This window comes from Hippoglossus hippoglossus, chromosome 20 (assembly GCF_009819705.1).
Source record: "Hippoglossus hippoglossus isolate fHipHip1 chromosome 20, fHipHip1.pri, whole genome shotgun sequence".
NCBI lineage: Eukaryota > Metazoa > Chordata > Actinopteri > Pleuronectiformes > Pleuronectidae > Hippoglossus > Hippoglossus hippoglossus.
The window spans coordinates 8,451,268-8,464,172 of NC_047170.1; the positions used below are offsets into that span (position 1 = coordinate 8,451,268).

Consider the following 12,905-nt stretch of genomic DNA (forward strand, 5'->3'; position numbering starts at 1 on the left):
AACCTTGTGTGACAGTATGTAACTCTCTCAGAGTAATGTCTTCCAAGCTGAGACCTAATAACTCATGAAGGATGTGGCTTCTGGGATTACCGTCTAGATGGCTTTATATTTTTAGCATAAACACATTGTCAGCATGTTTACCTGTTTTATTTCTTTTATTTGTGTGTTTAAAACTCAAACGTGCACTTTCCCAGAACCTGACATCACCTATAGCAGCACGTATCTAATGTGTATATGAAGTGCAACAAATTAAAGGGAAAAACAACTCTATAATTTCCCATCCATGTATATTATGTTATTTCAATGTAAATACGTCTAATTAATCTTTAATATCTACATTTTCAAAGTTTAGCTGTCTACCACCGCAACACATTGCTCATTTCTGTTTTAGCCTTGCTTTTGAATATGTTAGTTATACTTTTAGTAGCCTTTATGTTACCAGTCGACATTACACGCCAATGCACAAAGTAGGACTACAGGGGCAAACTGTGTTTTACATCCAGGCTATGTGTTTGTGACTGCTAAATAGTGTACGTGCGTATGAGTGCATGTGAATTTCATTGGGGACAGTAGAGGACACTGTCTGTTAATAGTCGAGAAGTGAGGGTAAAATGTCTCTGTAATACAGGCTCACTGTTAAAAGAGACACTGCCTGGCTGGATGTAGTGTTGAGGCATTGCAGGCGAGAGTGTGCAACGTTGTGGAATAATACTTATTAAATATCTCTGCCCTGTCTATCAGCTCTGTGTCTCATGCAAACCTCTCTCTCTCGGTCTTGCCCTAGTCTCTCTAACTAACTACAGTTTAACACAGTGACACTACTGTTACCCTGTTGGATTTCCTTCAGGCACGGTTCCCCATCGCCTGGTTTTCATTCTCATTAAGTACAGCGCTATTTCTCTGAATCCGCAAAATTTAGATTTTACCAATGCAATGCAATCACTCCACCTATAGTCAAGGTGAGTTATATTTCACTAAGGTTGAGATTTTGCTTGTGGGTGGCGGTGTGTCCCATGTGCATCAGTAGTTGCTCGCTAAGCTTCAATTAAACCTTGTATTTGCTGATGCCAGTGAAAATAAGACCCTATCAGAAATACTAACATATATTTCGCTGACATTTTTTCTAGCACCAAATACAACCACAGTAGAATTTTAAAGATTTGCCTAACGTAATCCTTATACACAGTATAGATAGGCAAATGGAATTATAAATTTAAGGATTGAAAATTTCTCCGCTGGTCCAAGCATTTAATCGAAAGATCCTTTGATCACTGTCCCACATTACTGACCTTCAGGCTGTTGCTGCCACATAATGATGGTGTTTCATTAGCCTTGCAAGCATTTCTTTTAGCTTCCAACTGACCTTTACTTACATCATTCAGCCCCAGCTGGAGAGTAATTGTTGAGTTTAAAAGATTTATCTTGGACAAATCTGCAGATTTTGCCATTGAGCTTTATTGCACAAGTAGATGCCCATTCCTTCTTTAGTGCGGTTATGTAACTGTTAGTTTGAACTGAAGAAATTCAGGACATGCTGCATCCTCAGGGGCAAGATAAATGGGAATCCTGCAGATGATGTCAAAAATATCAGGCATGGTAAAGCATTGACTTAGCCTGTCGTCAACATTTAATTGAAACCATAAAAAGCAAGTGAATACTGATTCTTTCTTCCTTCCTTCCTTCCTTCCTTCCTTCCTTCAACCAGTAACCAATAATTTTCAGTAGAGTGAAAGGGCAGACGCTCTCAACCATCTTCTCTCACTCTCTTGACTGTTCATAAACAGTTGCTGTTGTTGTGTATTGGGCGGAACCTAAACGTAATTGCCTTCTGAGTGCTTTTAAGAACAATGAGTTATATTACTCTGCATGCCCTGTAATAGTCTCAACACGTTTCACTAATCAAGCAGGTATACATTTAGGTTACAGATGGCTATGGTTTGGTTTCAGCCATGGTTTTAGTGTGCCATTGTGTGCAGGCTAACTCATGTGAAACGTCAGCAGCGCACAAGCTCCTACTGGAGCATCATCTAATCAGTCCTCACAAGCCCTGAACTCTGGTATGGTCATCATGCTTCAGAATCAGCTGTTCTGTAAGCAGCATAGGTCCAGTGGTTTTTAAGGATAGCAACATACTGTCATACTTTATTTAGATAAACTTGCATACAAAGATGGACGACGCGTCTCCACTTCCTCCCACTTTACAAAAATTATGTCAAAATATCCCAGATCCGAACGCTGCCATCATGGATCATATACAGTCAGAATCAACACAGTAGTGATTGGCTATAATCATGATAGTTCACTCTTTTTGTATAGTACCAAATAACCTTTCACTTGAACATCAGCGTTTTAACAGCTACAATGACAGACACCATCTTTGCGAAAAGGTTGACATGCATTTTGACTTTTTAGTTTGGCCCAAATACCATTCACTAACATGGAGGAGGTGGGGTTTATGACCTATACTGCAGCCAACCAGCAGGGGAGCGGGGTCAAGACACTTTGGCTTCACTTTTGAGGAGCTGTCATATCCTTCTTTATAGAGTATACAGTCTATACATGCTGACCTAAATTGCTGGGTACTTTATTGCGACCATATTGCCACACATGATTCCCTTTTGATGTAAGTCTCCCAGAAATAGGCTGTTGTGTCTAAAATCAAACTGCGTCAACCATTTAGAAGACGCTCAATCTCTGGGAGACCAATACCATCTCGGCTATAATCATCACCATCATGTCAAATAGACAAATAAACACATGTCAACATATTCACTCATTCTCATAGACCTCAAATTTGTTCACACACGAGAGCTTACAGGCACTTTTAAACACAAATTGTGCAATGACACTCAAATCACGCAAGCACACACACTGACAGGCATTCAATTAAAAAGAAGTCTGGGCGTGTGGAATACCAAACAGTCTTAATAGGACAGGCACAGAAACCAGCCAGACAGCCAGACTAATGGTGTAGATGAAGTCAGATGAAAGAGTCTATATGTATCATTTAGTGTGTCTGTGTCTGTATTGATCTCACAGCTGGTGGCTCAATACTCGCCTTCAACTTTCTTTTTCTGCCTCTTTTTTTCCCCAGTCTGCTTTCTCCTTCTACCTGGCTTCGTCTTTTTCTCTGCGCTCAATCCCCCTTTCCCATCAATCCCAGATCAATTGACAGTGATCAAGAGAATGGAAAATACATCTTGGTTATGTTTGCGTCCGTGAGCGTGAATGTGTGCGTGTGCTTTGTAGTTGTGTATGCGTCCATAACACCATCCATTTGAGAACAGAAAAGACTCGTTTGTTCCCATTATTTTGTTTCTAATTTGTTTTTCAAACTTCCTCAGAGTAAAACAAATGTAGCTCATTGGCAGGTGCTGTCAGTCCAGTAAATAATATTAAATGTAAATATTTAAACATATTTAAAATGTGGCTGCTATTGTACAACTTTATTTAACTTTATTGTCTTAATTCTCTTATCATTCTTAACATTGACTGCCTCTTTCTTTTGCAGTTCGACGGATGAGCAATTTCGCTGGAACGCTCAAGGTAAAGTTCACCGTTCGCACAAACCCATGCACTTGCTGCTCAGCCATGCATGTAAAGTTATTGTTGCATGAAGTGACTGCTCAAACCTGTTTTTTTAAAGATAACATACAGACTTACATACACACAAAGTCCCAAATCTCCTTACACAAACTTAACATTCAATCCACTACACTTTTCGAACAACTTCATTTACACTCAGGCAGCTCCCAGGGAAGACTTATCAGGGTCCTTTCCGGCATTTAATCAAAATGTCCTAGAGCTCATAACCAAGACATAATGTTTGGAGTTTTATGGACTGTGAGAGTAGTAGAATCGAAGTGTACAGTGCAGGGAGATCTCTTCCATCTCTCATCGTCTCCTTCCCTCATTTCCCGTCTCTCACATCCTGTTTTTCCTCTTTCACAGCGGACGGACAGAAGGATATTGAGGATGAGTTAACCACGGGTTTGGAGTTGGTGGATTCCTGCATTCGCTCCCTTCAGGAATCAGGGATTCTGGACAGCGGAGAACGTAAGTGGACTTATCAACATCAATGAGTGTGTGCTTATGTCTTCAGACAGGATATTAAACCAATCTGCTTAGCAAATGTAAAGAGACTTATTGCTGCTTCAAAACAATCTCTCAAATTTCTTATATTCTTGCTCAGTCACTCTTGACAATGAGGTAAGAGAGTGACTAAGCATATCCGGACATTTTTTTATAAAAAACATAATATCTATGGTTGGTTTAAATACAAGGTGGGTGTGTAATGTTTAATTATGTTGTTCTGCTGAAAGCCAAGGAGAAAATGTTCTCTTATTAGTCCCATAGGCCATTAGATATCTGGCCTAAGTGCAGCAATTCCCTGTGTTAATATTGAGCTCTCACTCAGATTTCATTTCTACTTACAGTAAGCGAGTTGAGTCGAGGGAGGATTTTGTTCCAGACCAGACAGTATCTAAAAAGTTAGATTAAGTATAATATAAAATGTGAATATGTCCCTTAGACACAAAATGAGAAGTGTAGTTTGGTACTGAAAGTCCAAGTTGCAAACCCTATTGCAAACTAGATACAAATGTCTTTGCTCTTCTGATGTGTAGATGGACAGAGAAACGACACACACACACACCATGTCCCTGTTAGGTTTGTACCAATAACTGCCCAGTGTCCTGCAGCTTTTCCACCCTGTGAGCTTTGGATTCTGATGAACAAATTCAGTCTGTGATTGAGAGGCCGACTGCGTGAGAGGTCTCTAAATGTGCTTGGCATTTTCTTTGCAGCTCATTGGATGTGGAACACTGCGTTCCTATTTTACTTATTGTCTGCTGACCTTTTTGATGTTGGTTGATATTGCTGTAATGGATGGCATTTTAAGAGCATGCACATATGTGGGGTCCAGCCCATTTATACTCATAGTTTAGCATAGGCTTTACCATGTGTAATTTTGGTTAGCCATAGTGGAGCACCTATAGCATACGACCCACAACGTTTCAAAGTCTGGAGTTGTGTAGGATGACACAAACACTGGACAGGTTTTTTGAATATTTACCTAAAAATTGTTATGTGTGCTTGAAACTGCATCTTTCTTCTCATCAATGCAAAGCAGCAACAGCAGAGGGAAAAAACAAATAATTAAATAACATCAAATAATTAGACTCTTATTTGTAGGAAGTCCATGGGTCCAAATTTCAAAGGTCAAATGGACAGCACTTTTCATTGTGAGCACTCTTATTGTAGCTGCTCCGTACCCAGCTATTTTATTTACCTTCGAAAATATTTCTCTATCAAAGCATCACTTGATAAATTCAGCCCAGTTCAGTTTAGGCTGTAAGGCTCAGGCAGTGAGTGTCCTCGCATAGATAAGTAAGAGTTTGTGTGTGTGTGTGTGTTTCCCCCATAAGGGAACACTTTAAATAGCTAAATGTTAAATACACCCAATTATGACATGTCACTGTCTTCAGTGAAAGGCTGCACAAAACAAACTTGTTTTTTTTACTTTCAGCTGACACTGTAGTTGCTTGTGGGCCACACGACAGTAGATATATACATACATGTATTTTACAGGGACACACATAGTCTAGGAAATGAATGTAGTCAAATTAAATTCTATTCACAAAGCATTATAAGTTTTACTGTCAGGTTAAGGTTAGGTTTAGGTTAATGTCAGGTTAAAGTTTGGTTAAGGTAAGGGTTAGTGTTAGGCAAGTAGTAACTATGTTAAAGGTTAGTAAGTCTCAACAAAGTCATCTGAAGTCATGGAGACATGACTGCGTGTACGTGTGTGTGTGCATGCGCGCATGTCTTCTATGGTTATTGGGGCCAATTTTGGTTCAATACCATCATTCTGAGGACATTTTGATGTTGTGAGGACATTTTGGTTGGTCCTCACAATTTCAAAAGCTTGTTTGAGGGGTTAGGTTAGGGTTAGGGTAAGGGTTAGGCATTTCGCTGTGATGGTTAAGGTAAGGGGCTAGAGAATGCATTATGCCAGTGAGTGTCCTCACATCTATAGAGAGACGTGTGTGTATGTGTATGCGTATATGTGTGTGTTTGTCTGAGAGAGACTTTCATAATTATACTGAGCTGTTGAAAAATTCATGTTTCATGGGAAAATGGAGACTGAGACTCAACAGAGACACAAAAGGACGTAAAGCCCTTCTGGCGACAGTATTCTTTTCATTTCATCCTCTCACACAAATCCACACACACAAACATCGCACACCCTTACATCACATTACTTACAACACCTACATGGTGAAATATCACACAAGCACAAACACATGTTAAACATCCCTCATTTGAACAAACTTAACAATTTCCCTCTCATTTGACCATCACAAAAAACGCACTTTCCCCTCACACGTATGAACATGGAAACAAACACACACAGTTTTTATCACACGACACACACAATGTAACAAACACCAAGGCTGAGTGATAATAACTTTGGGAGCTCCCACTCAGACCGTGTAACACAAAGTGCTGTTTAATAATTCATAAAACGCTGGGAATGAATTGAGATGAGAAAAGACAGGTCTTTTATGAAGAGGAGAAGCAGCAGAGTTCGTCTTGGTTCACATCGCACAGAGTCATGGGGAGAAGAAGGGATTCTGGGGGAAGAGAGAGACAGAGGGAGAGAGATGGAGAGCAGGCAAATAGAAGAACAATAATAAGGCTCTTTGTTATTTGGGGGATGGAACCGACATGCCATGAGCTCTGGGGAAGACACTTGTTGTAGACAGTGAGGATATATTCATGATATTCAAACATTTGAAACCTCAAAGGTAAGGAAAGGAGAAAGATCCTAGTTTGGTTTCCTTATGCTACAAACTATAATTACATACATTTCGTGTACTAGAACGTTGTATTCAGAGGGGGAGAGAGTAAAAATAGCAACGTAATGAAATATGTATAGACTGCTGAATGAACAGGTCACAGACCTAACTGCTCTTCAGCGCATCGAAACCACACACACATACAGATAATGTATACAACCACATTCACCATTGACTACCAAGTGGTTTGTAACATTTCGCTCCAGCTGACCTCATCACCCTATACGCAGTTTAGAAGATAGTCCATCTTCAAAACGGCCTCATGATGTTCTTCTTCCCAATCAATATCAGCTTTATGAGCCCAGCAGGGGAATCAGAGTAAGGGGATTATTAATCGGTGCTGCAGTAGTGACTCTGTCAGGTGGTGGCGGTGATGTCGCTCCTAAACTGGGGTGGTGGGACCTTGAGATTGTTGTCTGTGTGTGTGAGCCGTGCATTCTCAGGACTGGGGCCGATGGGATACGCATCTTGATGACTATCCAGTACATTAAAGATACACATGAAGCGAGTACGTTTCACCCCCGCTGCGATGCAGTGCGACTCCACATGACTAGATTTTCAATTCAATTCAATGCAATGAGCTGCAGAATAATAGGACGCTCTGCAATTCAATGTGGTACAGAATTAATCTTGTTCTTCTCTTGTTCTCCTTCAGATTTATAAAGGAAGGCAAAAGTGTATTTATTTTTCTTTCACACGTTTGTTTTGTTACTGCAAAATATCTCTTAAAAAGATAAAAACAGGTCTGGAACTTTCTCTGTCTTTAATCATTATTTTATAACCACACACTTTTAAAAGTTAAACATTTTAATGATGCTTTTGATTAACAATGAATGATACAAAATCGAAATGCCATAACTACATTTATAATGATGTGCCGTAACTACGACCAGCAGAACACCTTCAACAGCTCTCTGGTGAGCAGAAATCAGTGGGGTTGTTTCTATACTTATGTATTTATTATATAAACATTTGATTTATTATCCTGTAAAGATAATGATATTGGTCACACTTCTTAATAATAAAGGCATAGATATATAGGCATAGCCTTCACAAATAATTACATATATATATATATAAAGCTGATTATACCTGCAAAGATGTTAGAGAGGCATCCCAAATTGTAAAAATCTAGGTAATTGTATCATGAAAGTTTATGCTGTTGAACCAATTTGAATCAATGAATCCTATTATCCTCAGTGTGTGTGCTGTGTGTTATTACAGCCATACCTCACCATTCACCAAATCAGTTCATTCAGTCCTCTGCATTTTCCCTGTAGCGGTAGCTTAGACAGTTAACGTGAGAATTGAGTTTGCCTCTGAAATCGGGGGGCATACGAAGCCACTTTGCAACATCCCGCGACGCAGCAAAGTAGAAATTAACATGTTTAGGGGGGTAAAGTTTTGAGTTGTTAGGTGTTCCATCTATTACAACTTTCTTATTTTCAGCCCTCCTCCTCCCATCCTCTCCATCTCCCTGCTCCTCCTCCTCCTCCTCCTCCTCCCATTCTCTCTGCTCCTCTGTTTCTCTTCCCCTCTGCTAATAAATTATGTATGCCATCGCCAACTCAAGGAGTGCTGCACTGCTGCACTATCTGCTCTAAATTGCTGCTCTCTCTCTCTTCCCCATTTCACTCTTCACCTCTCAATCCCTCCTCTTCATGCCCCCTCTCTTTCTCACTCTTAATCTCTCTCTCTTCTGCCTCTCTCTTCTGCCCCCTTCTCTCTCTCTCTCCCCCTCTCTCTATCTCTCCATACACAAACACAAACTCAACTCAACCCTCTTCCTCCCACCCAACCACACACACCACTCCTGTCTCTATCGGTAGGACCGGCTCTCCTTTCCCAGAGTTCCTTGCAGCTCAACTCCACCCCGGAGGCTTCGCTCCAGTACTCTGCCAGCTACCATAGCAACCAGACCCTCGCCCTTAGCGACAGCATCTCCGCAGCAACTTCTCAGCGCAGCGGGCAGGTTGGAGGAGCTGTGCACAGCTACAACCAGGTAGGAAATGCTGCTGCGCACACATGATAATGCAGATGCTGCTGTTCATGATGTTGATGATGATGATGATAATGAAATGCACAGCTGGACAAGCATTGGTAAACTTTTGCTCAGAAGACTTTGACCACCAGAGTATCTAAATAATTGACATGATTTTGACTGTGAAGGGAATTCACCTGAAGTGACTTCTCCTCAGTTTATAAGTACAACTGCAATGAACTTTTAGCAATGTCTGAAGGCATCCAGACTTTTGAGGACCAGCATAGTGTTTAGTTATAATGTGCACGCTAGTTTCAGATTCCTTGCTTCTGTGATTCCTCGTCAGAGACCTTTCTTTTTCCTCTAACCCTTTTTTTCATGCACCAACATCATCAGCTGAGTGTACCTCTGACTCGCGTTGCCTTCACATAATGTGGATTTGTTTATGCCCATATATACACTGAATCCCTTTTCATTAGCATTAATGAAGTCCTCCTCAAGCAGTCGAGAGAACTTTGTCTGTATCTTGGAGGCTAGTTTCATCACAAGTGATAGGCTCGGGACGAATTCCTCAAAGCTGTTTAGAAAGAGGAAGGTAATCAGATTATCATTGACCAAAAAGAGGAGACAATTAATTACACACAGTTATCAATGAGATCTCGGTTTTTACAGCAAGAGACAGGTCAAATATTAACCATGTGATGATGAAGAGAGAAACCCCATAAGAGTGCTGTCTAGCCTACACACACACACACACACATTTTTGTAAATACCTGCACAAGTTGTCAGTGATCTCTGAAGTCAAATGGGTGTTTGTTTTGTGATGTGTTTATTTTTTTTGAATTGTGTGTGTGTGTGTGTGTGTGTGTGTGTGTGTGTGTGTGTGTGTGTGTGTGTGTGTGTGTGTGTGTGTGTGTGTGTGTGTGTGTGTGTGTGTGTGTGTGTGTGTGTGTGTGTGTGTGTGTGTGTGTGTGTGTGTGTGTGTGTGCAAACCTGTGTGTATAGGCATGTGTTTCTTTGCACACAGTGACATGGTCTGTCTTTGTAAACACGTTTATTAATCTTTCCCCCCTACAGTCACACCAAAGCTCATTTCAGCTCATTTCATTTCTGGTTTCAGAGAAAGCGCTCACTCCTTCCCTTGATGAATAATAAATAAAGGGGGCAAAGACAGAAAAACAAATAGACAGACATATAGATGGAGGGACAGATGAGGCAAAAGGAATTATCCTTCTTTCTTTCTAGAGTCAGAATTATATATTTCCTCTCCTTGTGTTGCAGTGTTCCTGTCCTCTTTTCTTTCCTCCTCTGCCTTGCTTCTCTCTCTCTCTCTCTGTGTGTGTGTGTGTGTGTGTGTGTGTGTGTGTGTGTGTGTGTGTGTGTGTGTGTGTGTGTGTGTGTGTGTGTGTGTGTGTGTGTGTGTGTGTGTGTGTGTGTGTGTGTGTGTGTGTGTGTGTGTGTGTGTTCCTCTCTCTGATGTCTTTGGCTTGTCAGAGTAATGGGGCCAGTGTTGTCAGCAGGGCTTGTTGCCCATGAATAGCTTTACCCATGCCATTGCTGCTAGATAGGCAGATGTGGCTTGCATGGAGCTGCCTTTCTAGCATCACTAGCATGTATATGCACACATTACATGCATGTTTTGTTGGTGTGTTTGCAGACTTGTTCAACTGGGGGTAAATGCATGTATATGCACACAGGATTGTTTTGCATGCACGCCCTCCACCATGTGTGCATTTTCTTTTTAGCAAGTTTTCACAAGTGACTGTTTCAGGGAGAGAGAAAATGAAAGTCTGGCATGTTGCTGCTTCTCTGTAGGGTATTTATAACCCTGAGAGGCCCAGCTTTAATAATGCATGGATACATGGCACCTCAAACATCCCAGTGTTTTACTGGCGGGGAAAATAAGCAGCACTGCGAGATGACACAGAGCGAGCTTGAGAAAGTGCTCTCCCTCGCGCGGTGTGTCACAGCATTACTTCTATGAGGGAATTCAGCCAACAATTCATCTATACTCATAATTTATTTACCCGGCAAATCTGCCATCCATATCCATCTATCTGTCTATACAGTCACCTATTCATTCCACAACATCCACGCACCTCTTCATCTGTCCAAAGTCCATTTCAGTCTCACTTTAAATCTTGATGAGCGAGGCAGAGCTGCAGCGTTGAGTAAAATCATGCGACATAAACCATTAACAGGAATCCTTAACTCAGTTGTGCTGGTTGTATCTCATCATCCTCATGATCTCTCACTTGGCTTCATAACCTACTAAACTAACACAGGGGACTTTTATGGTGGACACTCATAAATTGGCTCATACATATTCAAGAGTCCCTCTCTCTGGCTATTACTTTTTACTAATATTCTTTTGTCCATGTGCACTTAAACTAACAGATCAAGTTACACTGTATACGTAAGGCATTTAAACATAAAATACTCAAATAGCTTTCTTTTTAAAGACTGAAACTATTATAGCAGTAATCCATGTTTAGCTGAAGTTCAAGTTATAGGACCTGGGAAATCATTATAAAGACTTACAGCTCGGGTTGGTAATCATAGAAAATCTGAGCTAAGCTTTTTTAAAGAGCAGGCTACACTTTGAAAACATGCACCGGATAAATCCCACCACCTTCACCTTCTTGTGGCCAAAACAAAATGGAAGTGAGTCTAAATTAAATTAGCAAATGTGGCCTAAATATACTCCCAAAACAAATCTGGGCCTTTTGTGGCAAACATGCAGTGCTCTAGGCACCTGGCCTTTGGTTGACATGTGGTGTTGCAATGGCTTACTTGTGGCCCAGATCTGGCAAACAGGAGTGGACCACACATGTATCATCATTTTAAACAGTATGTGGGACCAATGAAAGTGTGACACAGCAAGTGTGTTGTGTGCCAAATCTGGGGCAAAACTGTTTTGCTATGTGGGAAAGTGGAAATTTAGCTTGTTTGCAGGACAAGCTCATAAAAGCTATTACTCAACCAATTCTAAATATAAACTACACTGAATTTACTGAAACCTGTTTCTGTTAATTTTGTATTTTTTCATCTCTAATATCATTGGTACAAGTTTTCTCCACACACACAATAACATGTTGTTGTGCCAGAACATGTTAGAAGACAAGTGGAAGCACCGCAGCTTACTATTCACTTTATACTGCATTATCAGACCTTATTAGAATCTCCCATGTCTCTGCTTCGCCTCCTGTCCGCCATCATAAACTCTATGATTTTCTTTTTAGAGGAGACTGCTAATCCACTCAACCGGTGATAAGACACTTTCCATGACCCCTTGTGCAAACACAGCAGAGCTAAACCAAAGGCCTGTTGTCTTCAGCAGACACACTTTAGCTCCTCACAAAGCAGGGAAATACAACCAGAGACTGTCATTGAGAACATAAGGAGATCGTGTGCTATATTTAGGTTTGCAGACTCCTGCACAATCGTACAGCTGCGAATATTCGCACCTTTCTTACTGACCAACTAAAACGTAAGTCCAGATTGTATATGTGTGTGTGTAGGTGTGCATTTTATTGGATGACCAAATGTACGTCTTCATTATACATTACAAGGCAAGTGTGTGTTTGTATAAATGTGCGCACATGTTTCTACCATAATATACTGTAAAGACCTCTGAATAGCAGACAAACATGTGTGCATGTGTCATGTGTATGAAATGTATAAAATCTGAAAATATATATACTTGTTACTGCTAAGTAACAGAAGGTTTGAGTGCAACTACTGTATATTCAGTGATGACAGTGCTCCAAGGTGACTCAGTGACTGTGTGCTTGCATAATGTGGCCTCTTACAACTGCAGCCATGTCACTCTTGTAATAATGCATTTGAATCACCTTTACAGCGTTTAACATCCAAATAAGCCTATGAGGCTCAGTGAAGCACTGGCATATGCTCCCCACGCTCCCCGGAGGCTACAGTTAATTTATTAGAATAAACCCGCATGCTAGGTTTGGTAAAGAGGGATTGTCAGATTTTGTCTCAAAGACAGAACTTCACCTTTTTGAAAAAAGAAATGTGTTAATGATTTCATCACACGTTGTTTT

At 40.7% G+C, this 12,905-nt stretch overlaps 1 protein-coding gene across 4 annotated transcripts in view; it reads left to right on the plus strand.

Annotated features, from left to right (window-relative positions):
• The window catches only part of ctnnd2a (catenin (cadherin-associated protein), delta 2a), a 240,811-nt gene that overhangs the window by 100,382 nt on the left and 127,524 nt on the right, over positions 1-12,905 (plus strand). For all 4 annotated transcript variants that reach the window (XM_034571625.1, XM_034571624.1, XM_034571622.1 and 1 more), the window contains 3 exons: positions 3,512-3,546; positions 3,952-4,056; positions 8,690-8,862. In XM_034571625.1, the coding sequence (XP_034427516.1) occupies positions 3,512-3,546; positions 3,952-4,056; positions 8,690-8,862 (313 nt within the window). The remainder of the gene's footprint in view (positions 1-3,511; positions 3,547-3,951; positions 4,057-8,689; positions 8,863-12,905) is intronic.